Raw genomic sequence first — 27684 nt, forward strand, 5'->3', positions numbered from 1 at the left:
CCCCCATGTATAGTTTTCATTTATTGTAAAAAAAAAAGTTGTTCATTGCATAAAGATCGAGTCTGCAGTTTTAAACTTTCCTTTTATACAATGCTATAAATGACAAAACAAAATTACACAACAACACAATCTTTGAAGACTCAGTAACCATTTACATCACAATGAAATACGTACAGAGACAGTTTGTGCTGTAGGAAGTTTTGGCCTTCTGTAAAATTGTACTTTTGTGATTCATGACCTTTTTGAAATGACCGATTAATAAATTGGTGAGTCCGGCACCTGTTCAGATGATGCTGACTTACTACCACCTGAGAAGGACTTTAAGCTGTGGCCACCTTCCAGTTAGTCAGGAGAAGTAGGTTGTATTTACGTAGACTCTGAACATATGGTCCAAATATGTAGCTGGTTTGAAGCAGAAGCAGCTGAGTTTGAGAAAATACTTACACTTAACACTGTCATTGTGGTACAAACATTTAGTGTTATTGTCGTCAACTGTAAGGTTGATCTGTTGCAGTGCTCCATCCCTTTTTTCTGACATCTAGGGTATTTGTTTCAGCATAACTGCTGTATCCCACTTGGTGGACGATCTGGAGTATGTAATCATATCGTGGCCAGAACTTATGGTTCTTTCCTTTCACCATCCCTTTATCTAAAGTTTTAGGACCAACCCATATTGTTATATGTATCCAATTTTTATCTTTTCAGTTCATTATATACTTTGTTACAATTTTTTTTGCATTGACCTCTTTATTTATTAGGTTTGCACAAGTGCATAGTATTTTTCCATAAGTTTAATAAACACAAAAGATACATGTAACAGAGACTTTAATCAACAATAATACAGTCTCCATCACTATTTACAAAGTCTGCCAATGCAGAGGTACCTTTTTAATTCTTTGACTGTAGAAATAACATTGTTTTGAGGGTAAGGACTCTTTGAGCCATTTTCGGGGTGCATTTTCGTCTGGCAAGGCAGTTCCTCGAAGATCATTTGATGGAGAACAGAAAAGGTGAAAACCTGAGGGAGCAAGATCAGTTGAGTAACATGGGTGCAGAATGACTTCCCAACCCAACTCCTGTATGGTGTTTTTTTGTCAGTTTAGCAGAATGCGGGTGGGTTTTATCATAGTGTAGTAGCACTTCACGCTGTCTTCCTAGGTGTTGTTCTTGCCCTGCATCTCTAAGATATCTCAGTTGTTGACAATACATGCCAAAAATGATGGTTGCACCTCAGGGAATCAATTCATAGTACACCACACTGTCACCGTTCTACCACACATGTAACATAACCTTTCCTGGATGCATACAGGTATTTGTACAGAGAGTTGTTGCTTTTTTTTGGCTCAACCAGTCCTTTCTTTTCCTTATTTTAGCATAAAGACACCATTTCTTGTCACCAGTAACAATAGAGGATAGGATAGTCAGTGTTGTTCACAATTCAGCCGATGACGAGCAAGCAGAAAGGCATGTATGACTACTGATTTTTGTGACTTTGGCTTAGAACATGCGGTACCCGTACACCTGATTTTTGAACCTTCTCCACAATGATGAAATAATCACAGTTCATAACATATGCCAGTTCTCATGTACACCGATGTGGATCATTGTGGATTAATGCATTTAAATGATCATCAAACCCTGAAGGTCTTCCTGAATGTGGAGAGTCACTAATGTCATGATGATCCTCCTTAGAATGAGAAAACCATTCTCCTGCCATGCTCTGTCCAACAGCGTTATCCTCATACATGGCACAAATGTTCCTGGCTGCTGTCATCCCTCTACTGAACTCAAACAGAAGAATACAATGGACATGTTCTATTTCTTTACTTGGCACTCCATTTTGTAGTCTGTGCAACTCCACTCACTATCTCCACGTGATAATATATAAACTCAAATAGCAACCAGACACCAACATGCAAAACAAAAACACTACGAACTTATACACAAACCTAATACATTATGCTCCACACCTTTCACAGTTACACTAGTGTCATATGCTATGAGAAATTTTTTTGAGTTATATTTTCATTGGCAGGTCATTGATAAACATCAAGAAAAGCAATGGGTTCAGAACAGAGACCTGTGCTGCCCCCTCCCCCCTCACTTTATGTGACCTCAGTCATGTTAAAACCTTTTCGCTGTTTGTTGATGCCTGAGGACATCGATTGGCTTCCTGCTTCCCTGATCTAAAGTGACCCATTATTGATTTTTTTCCGTAATCGCATATTGCTCCAATTTATGCAAAAGTATCGCATTGTCCACACAATCAAATGTTTTTGTTAAATCAAAGAAATTACCTGCTGTCCTCAACCTATCTCTTTGCCCTAGTAGTGCCTCACAAGCATCAGAGGACATTTTCATTCTTTACCTAACTAATCCGTCTGATGTAAAATAGTCTCATAACACCACATTGCAAAGACTTTTCTCCTCTAGTCTTCAAATCTTACTTAATCTGATCCAGCCACCTTCTGAATTGTCCTACTGGTCTTTTCCTTTAGAAATTTCTGACCAAGTATTGTTTTGCCAGGGGTTATTCTTCATCCATTTCCATCTTTCCTCTGATATCTTCATTCCTAATTTTATCTGTTCTAAGCTTCTGCTAGGTTGATTGTAGGAACTTATGGAATTGCAATAATTAGAATTACACATGAGGTTCATGGCAAGAGCAGCTTGCAGGCACCTTTTTCATCAGCTGAATATGTTAACCACAGCATCACACTACATTTATTCACTTATGAAATATATTATCAGAAATCCATATGAGTTTCTGAGTAATGAAGGTATTCCCAAGGACAACACTAGATGGAAAAGTTATCTGCAGTACTCTTTAACAAATCTACCTTTTGCATGGAAATGGGGGAAATATGCAGCTGCGGATACACAATATCGTTTGTCTTCTGGCAGGAACTAAAAGTGCGGGATACACAGATGGGGACTGCGGATAGGTGGCACTCGGTGAAAACGAAGGTTGGCTGGGGAACGTGCTGAGATAGTCTGCGCATTTGTGATAAAAACTGTTTTCAGATGGTGCAGTTGTTAAAGCAACTGCCTAGTAAGCAGGTGATCGTTGGTTCGAGTACAGGTCTGACTCACATTTTTACTTGTCACCGCTGATTCTGCATAAAGTCCCTATGCAGCTGACATTGTCAGTTCTTTCCATTTCCTTTCCTTTCTTCCCCCCCCCCCCCCCACCCCTCCTATGATTTCAGTTTACATAATATGTATCACAGATGCAGATTCTGTGTGTGATCTTTTCTGTCGGACACGTCTGAAAGAACAGACACCACACATCATATAATTGATTAGCCTTGACGGGCAGTGCATCCATAACCTTCAATGCAGATGCACAATAAAATACGACCTCCGGTGGGAAACTAAAATTAGCAAGTGTGGGGATCATGGACAGGGACTGCAGTTAGGTGGCACTCTGCGTGAGTGCGAGTCAGCCAGGGAGCAAGCTGAGATAGACTGCGCATTTGCAATAACACTTTTTCCAGGAGTCCAATGTTTTACCATTGAGCTAACTCACTCGGTGAGAGGTGACAGCAGCTGGGAGGAACAGTACTGCTTAATGTTGTTTGTGCTTGCGTCTGCTAAATACAGTGTAGAGAATCAGAAAGAAAGCCTTTCAAATGGCAAACATATGCAAGGGACACACTGAAAAAATGTGGACAACCTATGTTTATTCTCTCATAAAATAAGTTTACAGATTGTTTGAATTGCTGGCTTTGCTCAGATAAACTGCATGAAATTACATCCTTGGATAAAATCTTCTATGCCTCACTCATATTCATGGCTAAAACTAGGAATGAAAGAACAATGAAAAATATCCAACGAATGTTTTCTTACTGACCCCTGTTTCAAACATCTTTGACCTTCTGACTCAATTGTATATATATGTCGCCTTCAGTCGGAAGACTGGTTTGGTGCAGGTCTCCAAGCTACTCTATCCCTCTGAATCTGTTTACTGTATTTGTCTCTTGGTCTCCTCCTATAATTTTTACTGCCCACGCTTTCCTCCAGTATTAAACTGGTGATTTCCTGATGTCTCAGAATGTGTCCTACCAACCGCTCCCTTCTTCTAATCAAGTTGTGCCACAAATTTCTTTTCTCCTCAATTCTATTCAGTATCTCCTCATTACTTAAGTGATCTACCCATCTAATCTTCAGCATTCCTCTGTAGCATGACATTTCAAAAGCTTCTTGTCTAAACTCTTTATCATCCATGTTTCACTTCCATATGTAGCTTCACTCCGTATAAATATATTCAGGAAAGACTTTCTGACACTTAAATCTATAGTCGACATTAACAAATTTCTCTTGTTGAGAAACAGTTTTCTTGCCATTTTCAGTCTACATTTCATATCCTCTCTACCTCGATCATCATTAGTTATTTTGCTACCCAAATAGCAAAACTCATTAACTACTTTAAGTGTCTCAATTCCTAACCTAATTTCCTCAGCATCACCTGATTTAATTCATCCAATTTCCATTATCCTGGATTTGCTTTTGTTGATGTTCATCTTATATCCTCCTTTCAAGACATTGTCCATTCCGTTCAACTGCTCTGCCAAATCCTTTGCTGCCTCTGACAGAATCACAATGTCATCAGCAAACCTCAAAGTTTTTATATCCTCACCCTTGCCTTAATTCCTACTCCAAATTTTCTTTTGTTTCCTTTACTGCTTGTTCAGTGTACAGATTGAATGACACCAGGGGCAAGCTACAACCTTTCTCAACCACTGCTTCCTTTTCTTGCCCCTCAACTCTTATAGCTGCCATCTGGTTCCTGTACAAGTTGTTAATAATCTTTCGCTCCCTGCAGTTTACCCCTGCCACCTTTAGAATTTGAAAGAGAGTATTCCAGTCAACATCATCAAAAGTGTCCTGTAGGTCTACAAAGGCTTTAAACATAGGTTTGCTTATCATTAACCTATCTTGTATGAGAAGTCATAAGGTCAGTATTACCTCATGTGTTCCTACATTTCTCCGGGATCCAAACTAATCTTCCCCGATGTCAGTGTCTACCAGTTTTTCCATTCATCTGTAAATAATTCATGTTATTATTTTGCAACCATCACTTATTAAACTGATACTTAAGTAATTTTCACACCTGTCAGCACGTGGTTTCTTTTTAATTGTAATTATTATATTCTTCTTGAAGTCTGAGGCATTTCATCTGTCTCATACATCTTGCTCACCGGATGGGAGAGTTTTATCATGGTGCTCTTCCAAGGCTATCAGTAATTCTATTGGGATGTTGTCCACTCCCAGGGCCTTGTTTCGACTTAGCTCTTTCAGTGCTCTGTCAGATTCGTCATGCAGTATCATATCTCCCATCTCATATTCATCTATGTCCTCCACCATTTCCGTAATATTGCCCTCAAGTACATCTCCCTTGTATATACCCTCTATATACTCTTTCCACCTTTCTGCTTACCCTGTCTTTGCTTAGGATTAGTTTTCCACCTGAGCTCTTGACATTCATACAGGTGGTTCTCTTTTCTCCAAGGGTCTCTGTAATTTTCTTGCAGGTGGCCTCTATCTTTCCCCTAGTGACATGTGCTTCTACATCCTTACATTTGTCTATTAGCTATTCTTGCTTAACCATTTTGCACTTCCTGTCAATCTCATTTTTTAGAAATTTGTATTCCCTTTCACAAGCTTCATTTACTGGATTTTTATATTTTCTCCTTCATCAGTTAAATGTAGTATCTCTTGTGTTACCTAAGCCTTTCTACTAGCCCTCATCTTTTTACTTACTTGATCCTCTCCTGCCTTTACTGTTTCATCTCTACTGTATTCCATTCCCCTGTTCTTGTCAAACATTCCCTAATACTCCCTCTGAGACTCTCTACAACCTTTGGTTCTTTCAGTTCATCCAGATCCCATCTCCTCAAATTCCTAACTTTTTGCAGTTTCTTCAGTTTTAATCTACAGTTCATAATAAATAAATTGTGGCCAAAGTCTGCATCAGCCCCTGGAAATGTCATACAGTTTAAAATCTGGTTCCAAAATCTCTGTCTTACCATTATATACTCAATCTGAAACCTTTCTGTGTCTCCAGGTCTCTTCCATGTGTACAAGTGTCTTTCATGGTTCTTAAAGCAAGTGTTAGCTATGATTAAATTATATTCTGTGCAAATTTCAACCAGGTGGCTTCCTCTTAATTCCTTTCCCCCAGCCCATATTCGCTTACTATTTTTCCTTCTCTTCCTTTTCCTATTATCGAATTCCAGTCCCCCACGGCTATTAAATTTTTGTCTCCCTTAACTATCTGAATACCTTCTTTTATCTCATCAGACATTTCTTTAGTTTCTGCATCATCTGCAGAGCTAGTTGGCATATAAACTTGTACTGCTGCAGGCTTCGTGTCTATCTTGGCTACAATAATGTGTTCACTATGCTGTTCATAGAAGCTTATCCACATTTTTTTATTTAACCTACTTCTGCATTACCCTGTTTGATTTTGTATTTATAACCGTGTGTTCACCTGACGAGACTTGAATGCCAGAACCCTGAAGACACTGAACATCCTCAAGTGCCTCAGCCACAGGTCTTGGGGAGCGGACAGGGCATGTCTCCTCCAGTTTTATTGGGCTTTTGTGCATTTGCGGCTGGACTATGGGTGCACGGTGGGTCAGTGAGACCCTCTTTTTTGCAGATCCTTGACACTGTCCACCATGCGGGGATTCAACTGGCCACGGGTGCTTATCGGACCAGTCCCATCCCCAGCCTCTGGGCTGAGGCTGGGAAACCGCCTCTTACCATCTGGCAGCATCTCCACATGGTACACCAGGTGTGTCAGTTTTTTACAGCTCCAACCTCACCCACTCACCATATTGTTGTTCATCCACCTCTGGACCGTCTTTCTTCCCACCATCCCCGAGCCATGATGTCATTTGGAATCCGTATGCAACGTGTGCTGGAGTCTCTCGGTGTGGAGCCCATATGGCCCCGAATCCAGGGTTTTAACCACCTGCCACCCTGGTTACTGGACAGGCCCAGAGTGATTTTAGATTTGGTGCGGTACGAGAGAGATTGCACTCCTGCTTCCGTTTTTAATGCAACATTTTCTACCTTTTATCTGAGCACTATGACTAAGTAGCTGTTTTTGTGGATGGGTCGAAACAGGGGGATTCCATTGTTTGCTCTGTTGTTTTTCTGGATCGTGTACTCAAGGTCCAACTGCCTCAAGCGTTTACTGTCTTTGATGCAGAATTGTCTGCGATCATGTGGGCACTGGAGCAGATGAGACCCTCTTCCCGTCCCAAATTTCTTGTCCGTTCCGATTTGCTAAGTGCCCTTCACTCATTGCAACGTTTGTATCCAGCAGTTAAAATACCCCAGACCATCCAGGATGCCCTCCTCCAACTACGACTACTGGGGAAGGAGGTGGCTTTCTGCTGGGTTCCTGGGCACATTGGCATTGCTGGGAACAAAAGGGCTAATCTCGCAGCCAAGGAGGTGTGTCTAGGTCCGCAAGTCCTTTGGTGTGCCATCCTCCTGCACGCACTAACCTCGCTGTTGAGCTCACGAGTCATGCGTCGGTGGAAGGATGAGTGGCTGGAAATGACTGATAATAAGCTCCATTTAGTAAAGCCCATAATGCATGTGTGGTGTATTTCCTTCCAGCCATGTAGACGGGACTAAGTTCTCCTCACTCGGCTTTGGATAGGCCAAGTCCTATGATGTATGGCTTCCTTCTCCAGCGAGAGGACCCTCCAATGTGTGGTACTTGTGGCGTCCATATCACTGTGTGCCACGTTTTACTGGACTGCGTTTTATTTTCTGAACAGCAGGCCGTGGCTGACTTGCCGGTGGACCTGCCATCTCTTTTAGGAAATACTCAAATGAATGTGGTTAAAGTTTTAAAGGTCTGTGACTTGTCCAATGTTTTTATCAAGATTTTAGGGAGATGGTCTTAATTTGTTCACAGAGTGACTGGCTCGCCCATATTTTACGTAAGTGGCCAGCCAGTGACAATTTCCTGTGACATCCTTGACACTCCTTTCTCGTTTTCTGTATGTTTTATTTTCTTATATAGCATTTTTCATCTTTTTCCACTTTCTTTGCATGCATGCTTCCATTTTACTTAATTTGTCCACATTCGTATCTTTTAATGTGTGTCAGAGCACTGATGATCTCGACATTAAGTACCCATAAGCCCAAAAACACACACACACACACACACACACACACACACACACACACACTCTCTCTCTCTCTCTCTCTCTCTCTCTCTCTCTCTCTCTCTTCCCCCAGAATTGCACAGAATTAATAAATATGAAACTGTAAGTATAGTAGGAAAGTTTGGGTTGAATGTAAATACTAAAGGAGACCACATACCAAAAAGGAGAGTGCATGTTTGAAAAGTGGGATGGGGGGGGGGGGGGGTGTTGGCACATGCACTGCAAAGAAAATGGCTATTCAACAGGACTACTACATAAATGAATGCAGAAACAACACTCCAGCATCAAATGCAATAACTGGTTTACTAGAGAAAATAAGTCTTCAATGTAGCTTCATAAATTTCTTTCTGAGAAGTGAGGAAAGAGTAACAAAGAAGTGTAGATAATTTGAAAAACACCAAAACCCATGACATTTATGGTATCTCAAATAGCGTTATCAACCTATCATCCAAATTTATTGTTAAACTTCTGATTATTAATGAAGCCATCACACAAGAATTATTTACTGAAGGTTGAAAAACTGCCAGGATGCCACCATTAGTATTATAGCTGTGATATTAAAAATCTTCAAACATATTCTGTACAACAGAATCACAGAATAGCCTATCCAGAAGCCAACATGGATTCCAGAAAAAAGTAAATCCATGACTTCAATAACACGAGAACTTACTGACTATGTACTATAAACACTTGACAGGGAAAACTCAACAATTGTGGTATTCTGCTACCTATTAAAAGCTTTTGATTCAGTTAATCACAAGAGTCTTCTGCAAGAGCTCAAGTCATTGGGGGGGGGGGAGGGGGGGAGGTGGGGGGGGGGGGGGGCACTGCATTCAGTCTGATAAAATCTTGCTTAATATGAACAGGTAACTAAAAGTGGAAGTGCACAATCAAAGAAATACTGGAGAAAAATCTGTTTTATTCCTTAAATGAATTTTCTGGTTATTAAGAGGTAAATCCAAAAAGCACAAAAAGCAAGCAAAAAGAAGTAACTACCTTCAGCTTTGATAAACAATATAAATTAAGTAAATTTAAATGCAGGAGATTCAGTCATAAATGATAAAGAACTTAGTACACTATTGAATGTCATCTGTTTATTACGCTTTAATCTGCTTTACAGTATACATACACTAAATCCAAGAATACACTATGTTAATGCCACTGTACAATCAAAATGTCCAGCTGATATGTAATGATACAACATGTATCAGTTGAGGCACTGAGAACGATAAGGACCTAAGCACATCACTGTTGCTTTTGATATTGTATCATGTATGCATGCTCATGACATCTGTTCATCTTATGGTGATTCAGGTTTATCTGTGCTGCAGGCCCACATTGCATATATGAACATCAATAAAAAGCTGTCTAGCCGATTTCTCTTATATTCACTTTTATTTGAGCTCAACCACAGTGTGCTTTAGGTCCTTGTTGTCTTCATTCTCCCAATTGCAGTACATTAAATGCTTGGACAATAAATAAATAACAATTTTGCAAACTGAGCTCAGGCTGCCACCAGGTAGATCTTTCAATATGTTATGGAGAAGGAGGAGGAGGAGATCAGTGTTTAACGTCCCCTCGACAAAGAGGTCATAAGAGACGGAGCACAAGCTCGGATTAGGGAAGTATGGGGAAGGAAATCAGCCGTGCCCAACCATCCCGGCATTTGCCTGAAGTGATCTAGGGAAATCACGGAAAATGTAAATCAGGATGGCCAGATGCGGGATTGAACCATCGTCCTCCCGAATGTGGAGTCCAGTGTGCTAACCATTGCACCACCTTGCTTGGTATATGTTACAGGGAAAACCAGTACGACATATATCTGCAGCTCTGATGATTCTTTTGTTGTTATCCTTGGGTGATACAACAGTTGAGACAACAAGAGAATAGAAGCGTTTGAAATGTGATGCTACAACAACCTGACTAGAAGAAGGGTCTGTTTGGTAGGACACATTCTGAGACATCAGGGTATCATCAATTTAGTACTGGAGGGAAGTGTGTGTGTGTGTGGGGGGGGGGGGGGGGTAAAATCATAGAGGGAAACCAGGAGACAAATACAGTAAGCAGATTCAGAAGGATGTAGGTTGCAGTAGTTAGTCAGAGATGAAGAGGTTTGCACAGGATAGAGTAGCATAGAGAGCTGCACCAACAACAACAAATATGCTGAATGGATGGACAGTAGCAGTAACTGGGCATGCTACTGGTTGTCAACTGGTGGATATATGATGTGCAGTGTCTTAGTGTCTCCCATATTCCTTTGAGATTACTTTACGTCCTGTTAGAGACAGAGTGTACCATCTTCATGTGCACTGATGTGGCAAGGCATTAGACTACTGCCCATCATGAGATTGAATGCCACTTGGTTAGTTATTTTCATATTCCATGGATCATTTTGCACAATAAACCATAATGATATGAAACAAGTCATTTTACACTCACATCACTAATTCATTTGTAAATGTGGCTACATGCTAAACATTTACAAGTTTATTTTATTTTGTTTTATTTTATTTATTTTTAATATACAGATGTGAGTTAGTAGTTCGTACCCCTCACTGTTTATACATTGCAATAACAGAAATTTTTCTATGGAATAGAAAGAGTTGTCAAGCAGAAAAGTTTTCAGTTTGTTTTCAAATTTTACTTTGATGACTGTCAGACATTTTATATCACAGGGTAAGTGATCAAACATTCTTGTTGCAGCGTTGTGGATTATTTACAACAAACTTCATTAGAGAATAAATATACTGTGAAGCAGTAGCCAGAATGCTCTACTCCTTAAACAATTACCTACAAGATGAGCATAGTTGAGGACCACATAATATTCTTACAGCATGTTTCTGAGCAGTGGAGATTTTCTTTCTTAAAGATGATTTACCCCAGAACATTATGCCACATCACATATACAAAATATGTCAATTTACATATTTTCCACTGCCTGGTAGCATTGTGGGCATGTGGTGGACTAAGGAAAGTATATACATGGAGCAGGGATGAATGTAGGATCATTTTAGTGATATACGTGTTGAAAATCTCTCTCTCTCTCTCTCTCTCTCTCTCTCTCTCTCTCTCTCTCTCTCTCTCTCTCTCTCTCCTGACCCCATCTTGAGAAAAGGTGTTTACCACATGCAGCAAACATTATTGTGTCCTCTGGGTGAGCATAAACCAAATGAAAATGTACGAATGCCACAGAACTGCTAACAGTACTGTGGCAGTACAGTGATTACTGCTGTGGTGTAGCAGTACCGTCTGCTGCATCACCAGTGTCTACAGGTGTGCTGGGAAGTTCTTCATCGTACGGTTGGTCCAGCATTAGAAATGAGAACCGGTGCCGAAGCCTCGCATACACAGCGGCTTGTCGGGGTACTCTCCGGAAGAATGACAGATCCAGATCACTGCTGTCTTCCAGGTTAGGCAGCGCTGACCAACATAAAATAAATAAATAAAGAAGTAAATAAGAACTCTATACATTCAGGATAAGACTCAGAATAATAATAATAATAATAATAATAATCCAAACCACCCCAGGTGTGTACAAAACCCTGTGGGTACTATCAGTACAAATGATTTTCTGCAGAAGAAGAGACTGTTACACATTTGAGCTTTCAGCCAAAGCCATCTTCAGAAAGGAAAAACATACACACAGTCATACAAGCAAGTTATTTATTTATTGTATGGCAACAACAGCAAACAATGACATGTACATAAAGTTTAATTTTACATGTATATCTAGTTAAGTATTTACATACACTTTAGTTTTACTTTTTGGCACAAATTTTATACACATTTTTATATTGTGAAAATTACTAACTTAATATTACTGACTACTTCGACTGATATAACTGCAAGTTTAAAAAAGGCAGATAAATTTAATCATAGTTCAATCATTAGATACTGAACTATGATTAAATGTATCTGCCTTTTTTTAACTGGAGGGTGTGACATGTAGACAACCTCCAAGGCGGTGTACCCCTGGCAATGGACTGCTAAGGCAAGACGGCGAAAAGTCTACACTGCTGGCAGCCATAGTAGATCAGTCTCTCGTGACTACTCAAGACAACAACACAAGAAAACAAACTACAACAAAGGTCCTTCTCAGAGCCAGACAAAGAGTATGAAGAATTTTGGACAAAGTATTAGTATTTTAGAGATCAAAGTAGAAGGGCTGACAAAAGACAAATGTGACTACTTGAGCAAACTGCCCACAGACACGAGCAACTGCACCTCCTGCACACATGACCAGTATCTCTGGTGGCTCCAGGCAGAGTGCAACTGTGTCAAACAGAAGTAGCTACCTGGAGTGGAGTGGGGAGAGATAGTAGGGTACTGGAGGGACCAGAGAGGTGAACGCTGCCTGGCAAAGCATGCTGGGACTAGATGGTGGTGGCAAGATGCAGCTGCAAGGCTCAGTGTCAGGAGAGGGGGAGGGGTAACAGGGAGCAGAAAAGGAGAGGAGCAGAAGAGAAGGGAAAAGGCTGGTAGGTGTGTGGGCAGAGAGTAGCACGCACTGAGAGTGAGGAGACAGGGGATGGAAACTGTTGGCTGGAAAGTGAAGGGGCAGTAGGTTACCGTAGGTTGAGGGTGGAATCATTTCGGGTGCAAAGAATGTGTTATAATGATAATTCCCATCAGCACAGTTCGATTTCGAGAGCAAAGAAGATATGGTGAGGATAATTCCCATGTGCAGAGTTCAGAACTGCACATATATCCTCACCACACACTCTCCGCTCCAGTCTGCGGCAACCTACTGTCCCCACACCCTAGACTCCTCTGTCCTAATGCCTCCTTCCAGTTCACATCATCTCACCTTCACTATGCAATGCTCGCTGTCAGTGCACCCACCAGTCTTTTCCCCTTCTCTGCTCCTTTCCTTTTCCGCCCCCCCCCCCCCACCCCCTGTCCTCCACAGCCTCCCAATGCTGCACCTGGCAGCCTTGTCTTGCCTCTATCTAGTTCCTGCATGCTATGCTACAAGTACTCTCAGGAAAGCCTTCACATCACTTAATCTTATATCTTTTATCTTATATCTTTTCTTTTACATAAATGCTGTTCTTGCTACTGCCAGTGTACATTTTATATCCTCTCTATATAGGCTATCATCATTTATTTTCCTGTCCAAATATTAAAACTCATTTATCGCTATGAAAGTCTTATTTCCTAACCTAATCCATTGGCATAGATGAGTTACTTTGATGACACTCGGTTACCCTTGTTTTACTTTTATTTATTTTTCATCTTATAGCTGATGTTCCAATTCTTTTGCTATGGGACAAGGAATATGATGTAGGTGGTGACCTGGTAAAGATAGCCACTCAAACTGGTGGCACTAATGTGCATTTCGTTCAACTATTTCAGCATCATGATTGGCCTCACCTTGATGCGACTGTTAGGTGCATTAACGGGGGGCTGGGGAGGGCGCTGATGGCAGAGGGCATGGGTCACATCTCAGTGGTGTCAGTTGGGTCTATCAGTAAATCGGGTTTCACTAGGCATGGCCTACACCTCAATAGGTATGGGAAGGGGAGGCTGGCTAAGCTTATAGGTGACAGCGTAGTGGGTGGTGGTGGGAAAAATTCCTGTAGTAGTTGGTGTTAGAGCTGCACCATTTTTAGATTGAAGTCAGCTGATAGGTATACCTGCTTAAAGGAACTCCCTCTAAGGGCACACCTTCTGAGGATGTAATGTTTCCAAGTAGAGAAAGAATTAACATATTTCATCAAAATATGAGAGGTATTAGAGATAAAGTTAGTGAACTGCTTATAGATGTTATAGGTATATCAGAGCACCACTTAAATAATTTGACAATTCAGAGGCTTCCTTTACCAGGATACAGATTAGCTGACTGTTTCTCAAGGAGTTCCTTGTGGGGTGGGGGAGTGGCTATGTACGTAAGAAACAGTACTCCATTTGAGTCCATAGACATATCACGACACTGCACTGATCAGATATTTGAATGTTGTGCAGCGGCAGTTGAATTTAGTGAAATTAAAATTCTGATTGTTGCTGTTTATAGGTCCCTTAACTCCGACTTCAGAGCATTTCTGCTCAAGCTAGAGAGGGCTCTTGATTCACTTTGTAGGAAGTACCAGAAACTAGTTATATCTGGTGACTATAATTTAAATTTTGTATATGATGGTGCAAGAAAAAGGATGTTAGTAGATCTCCTAAAGTCATATGATCTGACTGTGCTCTTTCCAACTAGGGTGCAAGGGAACAGTAGTGTGGACATAGACAACATTTTTATTCATTCTTCAGTACTAGATGGGCATTCTGTTAGCAAAAGTGTGAATGGCCTTTCAGACCATGATGCACAAATTTTAACATTAAAAGGCATTTGTACTCAAACCAATGTCATATGTAATTACAAACTATATAGGAAAGTTAATCCAGCAGCAATAGAGAGTTTTTAAACCTTGTCAAGGAACAAGAGTGGCAGGATGTTTATAGTGCCGATAATATAGATGATAAATATAATGCTTTCCTTAACACATTTCTCATGCTCTTTGAGAGTTGCTTTCCATTAGAACATTATAAGCAGGGTACCAGCAGTAATGGGCAGCCTGGCTGGCTGACTAGTGGGATAAGGATATCATGTAGAACAAAGTGGGAATTATATCAAAATGTTACAAGTAGTCACAATCAAGCTACAGTAGCCCATTACAAACAGTATTGTAAGGTGCTTAAAATGTTATTACGAAAGCAAAGAGTATGTGATATGCAAACAGAATAGCTAATTCACAGGATAAAATTAAAACCATATGGTCAGTTGTGAACAAAGTGTCTGGTCAGCAGCACAAGGTTGACGATATAAAGTCAGTTTGCAGTAAAAATATTTCTGTTACTGATAAATCAGATGTATGTACAGTATTTAACAATCATTTTCTGAGCATTGCTGGTGAATTAAATAAAAATTTAGTTTCTACATAAAATCATATAACTTTCTTGGCAAATGCCTTTTCGAGATTGATGTCTGAAATAGTCCTCTGTGATACAGACAAGAGGGAGATTGAGTCAATAATTAAATCACTGACGACTAAGGACTCTCATGGTTATGATGGAGTGCCTAGCAGAATATTAGAGTACTGTGCTGCACATGTTAGCCCTGTATTTAGCCATATTTGTAATTTTTCCTTTAGGAATGGTCAGTTTTCTGAGCGATTAAAGTACTCAATAGTAAAGCCGCTTCATAAAAAGGGAGAAAGGGATAATGTAGATAATTTTATACCTATTTCTATGCCATCAGTGTTTGCAAAAGTTATTGAAAAGGCTGTGTATGTAAGGATAATTGATCATTTTATATCACACGATTTGCTATTGATTGTACAGTTCAGCTTTAGAAGTCGTTTAGCAAGTGAAAATGCTATATTCTCTTTTCTCTGTGTGGTACTGTATGGGCTAAACAAGAGATTTCAAACACTTGGCATATTTTTTGATTTAACTAAGGCATTTGATTGTGTTGATTACAAAATATTGCTTCAGAAGTTGGACCATTACGGAATACGGGGAGTAGCTCACAATTGGTTCACCTCTTACTTTAGCAACAGGCAGAAAAAGGTCATTATTCACAATGTTGATAACAGCTGTGATGTGGGGGGTCCCCCAGGGATCAGTGTTGGGGCCACTCCTGTTCCTGTTCCTTATTACAGGTAACTCTAAAATATTTCCGTTTGCTGATGACACTAGCTTGATAGTAAAGGATATTGTGTGCAACAATGGCTTGGTTACAAATAGTGCAGTACGTGACCTAAGTTCATGGCTTGTAGAAAATAAACTAACACTAAATCACAGTAAGACTCAGTTTTTACAGTTTCGAACACACCATTTAACAAAACCTGACGTTTTAATTTCACAGAACGGACATATGATTAGTGAAACTGAACAGTTCAAATTTCTAGGCGTTCATATAGATAGTAAGCTGTCGTGAAAAGCCCACATTTAGGATCTTGTTCAAAGACTTAATACTGCCATTTTTACTATTCAAACGGTATCAGATGTGAGTCATCGTTTGACACGAAAATTAGTCTACTTTGCTTATTTTCATTCTCTTATGTCATGTGGTATTATATTTTGGGGCAACTCTTCCCATTCTAAAAGGATATTTTTGGCTCAGAAACGGGCAGTTCGGGCAATAAGTGCTGTAAGTTCATGAACCTCTTGTCGACCTCTGTTCACGAGTCTGGGTATTTTGGCATTGGCCTCTCAATATGTATATTCCTTATTGTTATTTCTTGTTACCAATATTAGCTTATTCCCGAGAATAAACAGCTTTCACTCGGTTAATACTCGGCAGAAATCAAACCTACATTTGGATCGGACTTCCTTAACTCTTGTGCAAAAAGGTGTGCAGTATACTGCTGCATCCATTTTCAATAAGCTGCCACTCAAATTCAAAAATCTTAGCAGTAATCCATACGCTTTCAAATCGAAACTAAAGAGTTTCCTCATGAGTCACTCCTTCTATTCTGTCGAGGAGTTCCTTGAAAAATTAAGGTGATTCTTATTGTATTGCTGATAGCATTTACTTAAACTTATGACACATTTTTCACGTACATGAACATTTATTTTTATCTGTTATTACTTTTATGTTGTAATTTCATGTACTGACACATTCCATGACCTTGGAGATTTGCTCCTCAATTTGGTCCTATGGAACTTGACATGTAAATAAAAAAAATAATAATAAAAACAAAAAAAATGTTTTTAGCAAAGCTCAAGATTTGTATTTATTCTCTCAGAGTTTCCTTTCTAAATTTCTCTCTGGTTTTTTCTGTTGCCACTTGCACAATGTGACTGAGTGACATGGTGGATATTTTGCAAAGACTGTCTCACTTCCTTCTCAGCTACTTCCTGTCCTTTGAGTCTTATAACTGCAGCCTCATTTCTGTACAAGTTGTACATAACATTTTGTTCCCTGTATTTTATTTTTGCTATCTTAAAGACATGTGTCCACTAGCAACTAACCATTTGATGAGGCATTTACAGTAAAGCAAAACTTGCAGAAATTTACTCTTGCAAGCCACTTCAGCAAGTTAATTTCAGAAAATTGCTGCAGTACTTGCAGAAGTGTTTCCTCTAGAATTCCACCATTAGATAGGATGTGTAAGTTTGCAGTGCTATAGCTAAAAAAAGGACAGTTTCTCTGCTGTTGAATTATTATTATTAATATTAATTTTAAAATTATTGTTATTATTGAAGAAAAAATGTTACTAAAATAAATTTTTAAAAAATATTTGGGCCCTGAAATGGAGAGAGAGGTATATATATTTAACGTCATCAAGAAACACTTTTGAATGAAATAAAATCAGTGGACCTTTGTCAGATTAAAAACTTTCTGAGAATGACATATGCTGCTTTTGAACCTCTCCTATCTTTTGTACAATCTAAAATTTGTAAATAGGATACACAAATGGGACAAGCTATACCACAATGAGTGGCATTTTAATTTATCTTCAATTTTTGCAGACACCATTTATCACTTTTATTACTAATGTGAGTTTTTATAGATATGCAACATTAAAAAATCTGATATAATTTAAAGACATCTGTACCACCATTTTACTTCCCCTTCTGATGAAACACAGTAATCTGTAAATTAATTTCTATTATATATGTTTAAGAGTTTCAGGAGTACATTGTTTTTAGACCATCTGTCATTGTGCCAGTGTCCTTTTCAACACTAATATTTTCATACTGGTACTGAACACATAAACCATCTTATACTTCATGATGCCACCCTGAAGAGGACCATCCTAAGTCAGTCAAAACATCGGCAATTTAGCTGCTTGTACATAAACACGAGCAGTGTCTGGCTCACCCTCTCCTGAGGCCAGCTCTCTATTGATGTCTCCGCTTTCGTACTTGAAAGATATTTTCAAGATGTGTAAATTATTCATGTATGTAAGTGGTCATCAATATATGAATAATTGTTATTGTCCTGCCAGCTGTTCTATGTTTTAGCTAGGAGAACTGCAAGACTGCCAACATATCGTTTGCCGGCCGTTGCCGAACATCACTGATGTTCGAACTTGTAGCAGCCACTTGTGCATCCCTGAGGCCTATTAAACCAATCTGTAAATGCAGTTTCTGGGCAGCTCTTATGTGAATAATTAATAATATTAATGATCGGCTTACAGCCAACAAACAATGTGCACGTTTAGTCCACTCCAGCGGTATCAAAGTATGTTACACAATATCTTGAATTATTAATTTCCTCTCTCTTAGTGGTAAATTTATCTGTGCCATGTGATAATTTAAACTAATCTTTTTTATTTATTTTTACTTGGCTGCTTCTTTTAATTAATGGCACTCCAGTTAATTTCCTGTTATCAAAATTTGTTTTTCAATTACCACTAAAGAGCACCACACAAAATGAGAGAGAAAAGTTTTCCTCTTGAACATAATAATTCAGTCTCTTGTCATGCTGAAAGAGAGCATGCTCACTGTGTGGATAAACTCTTCAAATTCTAAACTCAATTACAGCGCACTGTTTTTCACGCACTCAGTTACGTTACACACTGCCAACACATGCTACAATTTAGAGCCCTCCAGTGGCAGAGGTCTGCAGATATGTAGCCATGAAGAATAAAGATGTAGAATGTTAATAAAATTTGTTGTCCTTAAAAGTATTCTCATAAAATATTCTGAGGTATTACTTTTCAGCACACCTCATAACAGGGCCTCCAGCCTTGATAATGGTTTGGATTCAGTGAGGAGTCCAGAACTTCCTACAGGTATGCCACACCAAGCTGAGGCCACTCATTGGTGATTACATACTGTAGAGTTATTAGACTTCAGGGATGTTGACTGCTAACTTCCATCCAGTGTTCCAAATACTCCCAGTCATTTTCTGTGGGGCTAAGATTGGGTCAGTAGAGATGCATGAAGGTATCTTATTCTTTGTCAAACCAGGAACATGCACACACAGCTGTTGTCATCTTGGAAGATGGGAGTGTCCACACATTTTCATCATGAAGATGTAGAAAAGATGGGAATACTTGGTCATTAAAAATTTTGAAACAAACATTTTGGTTCAAGTTCAGAGGAAATTGAATGAATGAGCCCAAGTCATGATACAAAAAATACACCCAAAATATCACAAGACCATCTTTGGTCCGAACTGCACCCTCCACATGCTGCAGATTAAACATCCCACTGGGCCATCACCGGATTCAGTGCCTCACGCCATGAGAAAAGTGGCCAAATCGTGTCTTTTCAGACCACACCACTCCTCCAGTCAGCTACTGCCTACAGTCTGTGTTGTTTGGAACACTGAAGATGTATGCAGCCTCATGTGCCACTATGGCCAAGGCCTTTTGTGATATACCTGACTCCAAATGTCCATTGCATGCAGCTCCTGGCTTGGCTGTATCGTGGCACTGTATGCTCACAATTCAGATGTTGAGACACTGTTCCCATGGCATAAACTTGTCCTTCTCAGCCCAAGAAGCCACCTTTCGTGATGTTTACCTCCACCTCATGGATCACTCCACCAGTACCTCTATCCACATCAGAATTAGCACCCACCAACAATCTCTCCATTAAAACAGCTGCCACTCATTCCACACTAAGGAGTGCCTTCCATGTACATCCTGTTATAACATTACAAGCAGCTGGTTCGACTCTTGAAGGACAGACTGAATCTGACAGGTCAGCTGTGGCCCAGCATGAATGTTTGTTGGGGCAGCCAAGTTTAAGATGCACTGGAACAGCTGAGCTGAGTGCAAGTGGATACGGCAAGCGAGTGGCCCTCGGGGTTTTCCCAGACAGAATGAAGGAGGTGTTCTGGCGGCATGGTTGCAGAGTGAGCTAAGATGGAGGGACCTTTTTATCTGAAGATTAAATAGTTAAAAAAAGTTATTAACATTGTTACCATTATTGTTTATAATAAACTCTAACAACTGAACCCATCATGGGAGTCACATATGTGATTCACCAGATGAAAGAGGGTAATGTATGCATATAATGAACAGATTGTTTTTCTAAATAAACAAATTAAAACATGTTATAAACAATTTAGCTAAGATATATTTAGCTTAGATATATTTTTCCTACGTGGAATGTTTCCCTCTATTATAAACAATTTAGTTTATTTATGTAAACAGTACCATAACTATGGAATCCTCCACAGAGAGACATGGTCTTATCGGCACGAGTTTCCTTCTTTAACATTCCAATAACTTTCAGTATGTGTGTAATTGTAGTTGTGCTTTATAAAGTAGGTAAAGTTAGTGTTTTGACTTGAGTGCCAGATGTGGTGACTTATGTCTTTGGGATTTGTTTAAAAATGTTGAAGTAATGTATAAATGAGTTTTAAGAGGCTGCAAAATGACTGCAAAAATGTTTGTGTTTTATCAAGGGAATTTGTATGAATTTGTTGCGAAAATTATGAATGGTGATCAGGATTAAAGTATCTGTGCTGAATCAAGGAGTGTTCAGGGCAGAGCTCGCGGCATTTCATCTGGAATTTTGTTGAGGTACTTTTTTGTCTTGGTTTCACCTGGAGTCAGCAGAGTTTTGGGCGATATGCATGCCACGAATGTTATTTTCATGTTGTGGGACTTATATATTATTATTTAGAGCATGTTGATTGGTGTAAATGCTGTGTCTGCACAAAGTAACTCCAAACTGTGCACTGTTGATAGATACTGAATGGTTATTCAGTGAGTTATTTGTGTACAGCCACCATTCACATGTGCGTTTCTGAAAAATGAAAAGGATTTATATCGAAGTTGAAATGAATCTGTTTTGAACAATATTATTATTCTTTGGGATTTCAACCAATAGATCCAACACAGTACATCTTTTATTAAATTACTTTCCAATGTCTCACTGCTAGTACAAGTTTTTCATATAAACATTATTGTGTCGTATTGTTGGGCTATAGAGTGATGGTGAATAGACATCCGCTATTGATGACAGCGATGCATGGTCAAAGGTAATGGCCACATGTTGCCCAAACTCTGGCGGGACTTGCTACTACATCAGCATCCTACCCAAGGTCCTTCTCACCCCTCTAAATTGGTGTTCTGTTGCCCACACAACCTCCACAACATCGACCACCTCTGTGCCACTCTCAGTACCAATCCCTTGCCACACTCTGTGGAAGAGCCAGGTGCAAGATGTGCCCAATCCTCCCACCCAGCACTTCCTATTCCAGTCCTGTCACAGGCTTATCCTGTCCCGTCAGGGTCTGGGCCACCTGTGAAAGCAGCAATGTCATTACCTGAGCTGTTTTAATCTTCCCCTCCACCATCACCTTTCCTGAACTGCAAACATGGGAGTTACCCTTACAACACATTCACAGCTCCTGAAATTATACTGTCCTCAACCTATGGTAACCTACTGTCCCCACACCCTCCACCAACAGTTTCCACCCGCCTCTGTCATATTACTTCCTCCCTATTCTTGTCCCCTCATCCTCTTCGTGTGTCACCCTCTGCCAACGAACCTGTTCGTATTTCCTCTCCCCTACTCCTTTCCTTTTTTGCTCCTGGTTTACCCCCATCCTAACCTCCATGTCCTATAGCCTCCCAACTCTACACCTGTTGGCTGTCTAGTCCTGCACACTCTGCCAGACAGAGCTTTTCTCTCCCCCATTGATACTCTGCTATCCCTTCCCTTTCCCCACCTCCTCCTGACTGCTGCTTCTGTACCACATGAGAGTTATATTCCAGTCCAAACTGCCAGAGATAGCAGTCATGTGTGTCTGAGGTGTGCTTGCTTGTTGAATGAGTGTGTGTTTGTTTCTTTTTCTGAAGACCTTGGCCAATTTCTGATGTGTAAGTATCTTTTTGTTGCACCTAGCTGCAACTCAACATGTCGTCTTTATGGTGAGCAGCAATCTACTTTTTCCTTATATTGTTGAGTCAAAAGACAGACAAAGGCAGTACAAGAATGGAGTCCCAGAGAAAAAAAGAGATCACAAGGCAGACTACGTGATAAAGAATCGAAGAAAGTTGCAGGCTTCCACTGGCAGAGAACAGTAGCAGATAAGAGAGGCACGGAAACTGTGGCTGAAATTGTATTTGTTAGCATAAGATTAAAGTTTGTTACACCTTGTAATGGTAGATTTAGCTGAAGATGGATCTTTGTAAGATTAAGGATTAAGCTGTTTGCTTTGAACCAATTGTAAGCCTGTTCCATTATTCTCCTGGCTGCATGTGATGTCAATGTGTGTGAGTCCATTATGAGTTTACTTGTGTCATTGGAGTCATACAACAGTTTTTTAAGACTCCCACAATCTTTTGATCAACCTCTGTGCTAGAAGCCAATTCATGAAATGGTCCTGCAGATAGGCTGCTACTGCAGTTTCAGGTGACCATCTGAATACTTTCGATCATTTAGTTGAATGAGCTGTGTACTCACCAATTAGGACAGACTGCACCTCCTGCAAGAGGCGCACCCTGTGCCGAAGTGAGTGAAGGAGGCTTCTGTTCTTCAGGAAGCTCGACTGGAAGTGAGCGAGCTTCAGCCGCACCTGCTGAAAAACCTGCTGCAGCTCGTCAGGGCTGGGGAGCTGAGAGCTGTCACATTCTTCCTGCCACCTGGTGAAAAAGTTAAGGGTTACTAACATAGTTCATGTAATAAATCCTTGGCTGAAGTGCAGTTACAGTGTAACAGTATCTTCCGCTGGGTGCTGCTGTCGGCAGTTTGTTTCTATTGGTCGTAGCGAATCAGGTGATAGTATATGGTAGCCGATGAGAATTGCTGAATCTAATGACTTCTTTTAGCGACATATGCAAATTGATTTTTTTAAATGGAAATACATTTTCCTGGAGACATTTGAGTCTTCAGTTTATCTCTGATAAGGACAGAAGCTGAAGTAATTAATTAAAATTTGTGCGAAGGCCGGAACTTGAACCCAGATGTCGTGCTTGCTAGGCAGATGTGCCATCCATTGCAACACCCTGACATTGTGGCTAACACAGCTGCGTGGATTACCCTAGTCTAACGCCCTCCTTAACATAAACCTCAATTAAGAGGTGAAAAAACAAGATGAGTTGAAGTACGAATCAAGGCTTGTGTTAGGGAGGGCACTGGACTAGGGTCATCCATGCAGCTGTATAGTGTAGTGCATAGCACAAGTGACTAGTAAGCAGGAGACACAGGTTCAACTTCTGGTCTTGGGACAAATTTCAGTTCATTACTTCAGCTTCTTTCCTGATTTGTTCTCAATATGGAGACTGGGAAGATAACTAGATGCGCTGACAGACTGACTTGGAGCATAGCCTGAGGCCTAGGTTTAGTTGGAATGTGACAATTTGGATGTGAGTTGGTGAAACCAACAAATATCAACATGAACCTATGATTGCTGTCATAGATTGATGTCACATAGCCTGAGATATACATTCACCATTGCAATAACCTACTTTATGTCTTCTTCCCAGTTTTGCCAAAAATTCTGTCGATGTGGTTATGTTCTAATCTATCGAAACAAAATATGAGCTGACTTTATTTATGAAGCATAGGAAATTACAAATGAGCCTTCTGATTGGCTGCTGACAACTGACTCATGATTTGTTGTGTTCACATCCCATCATTCATTGCACCAACAGCTCCGACATCATCATGCAATGGAAAAGCCACAGTACATATTAGAGACAACTTAACCAAACCCTTCCTTCATGTTTCATGATGCATTTTATCCAGCCAATTCTAGGTCAGGACTGTGTTGTACTTCTCCTATTTCACAGAGAACTAACGATACCCATATATAGGCTATATTATAGGAGTGAAAAAATTATTTAACTGGATGGATAAAAAATTTACTCACCAAGTGGTGCCAGAACAAACACATAAAACACACGTTCTTTTTTTTAAAGCCAGTGGCTCCTTCTTCATGCAGAAGGGTTGAAGGGGAAGGAAGAGGGGCGAAGAAAAGGGCTGGAGAGGTCTAGGAAAACGGCTAGATTTTGGGAAAGTCACCCAGAACTGTGGGTCAGGGGAGACTTACCATACAGGATCTCATCCTGTACAGTAAGTCTCCCTTGACCCGCAGTTCTGGGTGATTTTCCCAAAATGTACCCCTTTCCCTAGACCTCTCCAGTAATTTTCCGTCAACCCTCTTCCCTCCCCTTCAACTCTTCTGCCAGAAGAAGGAGCCACTGGCTTGAAAACTTGACAATTACAACCATCTTTTATGTGTGTGTACTGCCGCCACTTGGTATGTAGATTTTTTTATGCATCCCATTGAATAATTTTGTCAATAATTGATTGTTTTTGTTTCTATACTATAGTATGGTAGTCGGTTACTTCCAAATGCATTTTAAAACTACTGTCATCTCCCCCCCCCCCTCCCCACCCCCTCTCTTCCACAGGGAGGAATCCATGTCCCCTTTCTGACTGTGCCTAGTGTAATTACATGCTGAAATGTTACATTATGCTATAAAGCGTTTGTTTATCATGTATCTGAGGCAGGACATGGGAATGAGCCCAGTGTTTACCTGTGCAGATGTGAAAAACTGCCTAAAAGCCCCATACAAGCTGGCCAGAACACCTGCCACCACAGTTAAACCATGAAGTGGTTTTGATCCAGGGCCAGTGCACCTCCATTTGTTCTGGAAGTGGCCACTTTAATGTGCTCTGCCAACCATTTGGGTAGTTTGTACAATAAATACTTATTCATTTGATGTCACACACAAAAAACAAGAAAAGTACCTATCACGTGATAAGCAACATGAAACCTAGATATAGACAAATTTTCCTCCTCCCGATACTCTCAAAAAGTTTTCAGAAGGTAATTTATAAAAAAAGTCAATATTCGTAATACCTTCAGCCATTTTCCTCAGTGGCTATTCCAGTTATATTTATCATGTAGATAAGAACAATTATTATCCAAGTGTTGCAAATCAGTGCCTATTTTATTTTTTACTAAACACATGTGACTGATAAGTCAACCATACAGAAAGTGAGCAAGTCATATGGAGCATGCACCAAGAAAGGCTATGTGTACTGAAGTGCATAAGCATGGCATACTCACAATTGGAAGCCTCTACTGTGGGCATCTGTCTTCCGATCAGAAATATCTGGGCACCACTTGGAATGTGGAACTGACCACTAGATGTCATGAGAGGCAGACCCATCAGCAGAAATGGAAGTGGGGAGAATTGTGTTTTCTGAGCATTGCTGGTGAATTAAATAAAAATTTAGTTTCTACAGGAAATCATATAACTTTCTTGGCAAATACCTTTCCGAGATTGATGTCTGAAATAGTCCTCTGTGGTACAGACAAGAGGGAGATTGAGTCAATAATTAAATCACTGACGACTAAGGACTCTCATGGTTATGATGGAGTGCCTAGCAGAATATTAAAGTACTGCAGTGCACGTTAGCTCTGTATTTAGCCATATTTGTAATTTTTCCTTTAGGAATGGTCAGTTTCCTGACCGATTAAAGTACTCAGTAGTAAAGCCGCTTTATAAAAAGGGAGAAAGGGATAATGTAGATTATTTTAGGCCTGTTTCTATGCCATCAGTTCTTTTCTCTGTCAGGCACTGGATGGGCTAAACAAAAGGTTTCAAACACTTGGCATATTTTTTTGATTTAACTAAGGCATTTGATTGTTTTGATCACAAAATATTGCTCCAGAAGTTGAACCATTACGGAATACGGGAAGTAACTCACAATTGGTTCACCTCTTACTTTAGCAACAGACAGCAAAAGGTCATTATTCACAATGTTGATAACAGCTGTGATGTGGGGTGGCGTCTGAGTGGGATACTGTCAAGTGGGGGGTCCCCCAGGGATCAGTGTTGGGGCCACTCCTGTTCCTGATCCTTATTACAGGTAACTCTAAAATATTTCCGTTTGCTGATGACACTAGCTTGATAGTAAAGGATATTGTGTGCAACAATGGCTTGGTTACAAATAGTGCAGTACGTGACCTAAGTTCATGGCTTGTAGAAAATAAACTAATGCTAAATCACAGTAAGGCTCAGTTTTTACAGATTCTAACACACATTTCAAGAGAACCTGACGTTTTAATTTCACACAATGGGCATATGATTAGTGAAACTGAACAGGGTCTTGTTCGAAGACTTAATGCTGTCATTTTTACTATTCGAACAGTACCTGACGTGAGTCATCGTTTGACACAAAAATTAGTCTACTTTGCTTATTTTCATTCTCTTATGTCATATGGTATTATATTTTGGGGTAACTCTTCCCATTCTAAAAGGATATTTTTGGCTCAGAAATGGGCAGTTCGGGCAATAAGTGCTGTAAGTTCACGAAACTCTTGTCGACCTCTGTTCATGAGTCTGGGTATTTTGACATTGGCCTCTCAATATGTATATTCCTTATTGTCATTTCTTGTTACCAATATTAGTTTATTCCCAAGAATAAGCAGCTTTCACTCGGTTAATACTCGGCAGAAATCAAACCTAAATTTGGATCGGACTTCCTTAACTCTTGTGCAAAAAGATGTGCAGTATACTGCTACATCCATTTTCAATAAGCTGCCATTCAAATTCAAAAATCTTAGCAGTAATCCATGCGCTTTCAAATCAAAACTGAAGAGTTTCCTCATGAGACACTCCTTCTGTTCTGTTGAGGAGTTCCTTGAAAAATTAAGCTGATTCTTATTGTATTGTTGATAGCATTTACTTAAACTTATTGACTGAATTTTTTTAGGTTCATGAACATTTATTTTTATCTGTTATTACTTTTATGTTTTAATTTCATGCAGCCGGCCGAAGTGGCCGTGCGGTTAAAGGCGCTGCAGTCTGGAACCACAAGACCGCTACGGTCGCAGGTTCGAATCCTGCCTCGGGCATGGATGTTTGTGATGTCCTTAGGTTAGTTAGGTTTAACTAGTTCTAAGTTCTAGGTGACTAATGACCTCAGCAGTTGAGTCCCATAGTGCTCAGAGCCATTTGAACCATTTTGAACCAATTTCATGCACTGACACATTCCATGACCTTGGAGATTTGCTCCTCAATTTGGTCCTACGGAACTTGATGTGTAAATAAATAAATGCATAACAAGTAACAGCAGAATGGATCAGTGAGGAGAGCTCAGTGACTTCGAACTTGGACCAGTCACTTCAGGTCATCTGTGTAACAAATCTACCAGAGACATTTCAACCCTTCTAAAGCTGCCAAATTGACTGTCAGTGATGTGATTGTGAATTTTAAATGTGGAGGAATGAGCACAGACAAACAGAGACCAGGCAAACCTCATGTATTGGCGGACATGGACTGTCAAGCATTGCAGAGTGTGGTTATCAAAAATCACAAGACAAGAGTTGAAGGAATTATGAAAAAGGCATTTATTTTTACAAAACAATACTTTTTCTACTTTTCAATATAATCCCCTTGAACATTTATGCAATTTTTCCAACAGGGTACAAGTTTTCTTATTCCAGCTGCAAAGAACTCTTTATCTTGATGTTTGCACCAATTTCCCACAAACTTTTTCACATCCTCGTTTTCCTGGAACCTCTTCTCACATGATGCCTCCTTCAGTGCACCAAACAAATGGAAATCACTAGGTG

General features: G+C 40.0%; 1 protein-coding gene across 1 annotated transcript in view; it reads right to left on the bottom strand.

Annotated features, from left to right (window-relative positions):
* Positions 1 to 9298: 9298 nt before the first annotated feature.
* The window catches only part of LOC126215223 (uncharacterized), a 44699-nt gene continuing 26313 nt past the window's right edge, over positions 9299 to 27684 (bottom strand). Inside the window, exons 3-4 of the mRNA XM_049941890.1 lie at positions 22557 to 22735; positions 9299 to 11612 (exon numbers count right to left, since the gene is read on the bottom strand). Of these exons, the coding sequence (XP_049797847.1) occupies positions 11416 to 11612; positions 22557 to 22735 (376 nt within the window). The 3' untranslated portion in view covers positions 9299 to 11415. The remainder of the gene's footprint in view (positions 11613 to 22556; positions 22736 to 27684) is intronic.

This window comes from Schistocerca nitens, chromosome 12 (assembly GCF_023898315.1).
Source record: "Schistocerca nitens isolate TAMUIC-IGC-003100 chromosome 12, iqSchNite1.1, whole genome shotgun sequence".
Lineage (NCBI taxonomy): Eukaryota > Metazoa > Arthropoda > Insecta > Orthoptera > Acrididae > Schistocerca > Schistocerca nitens.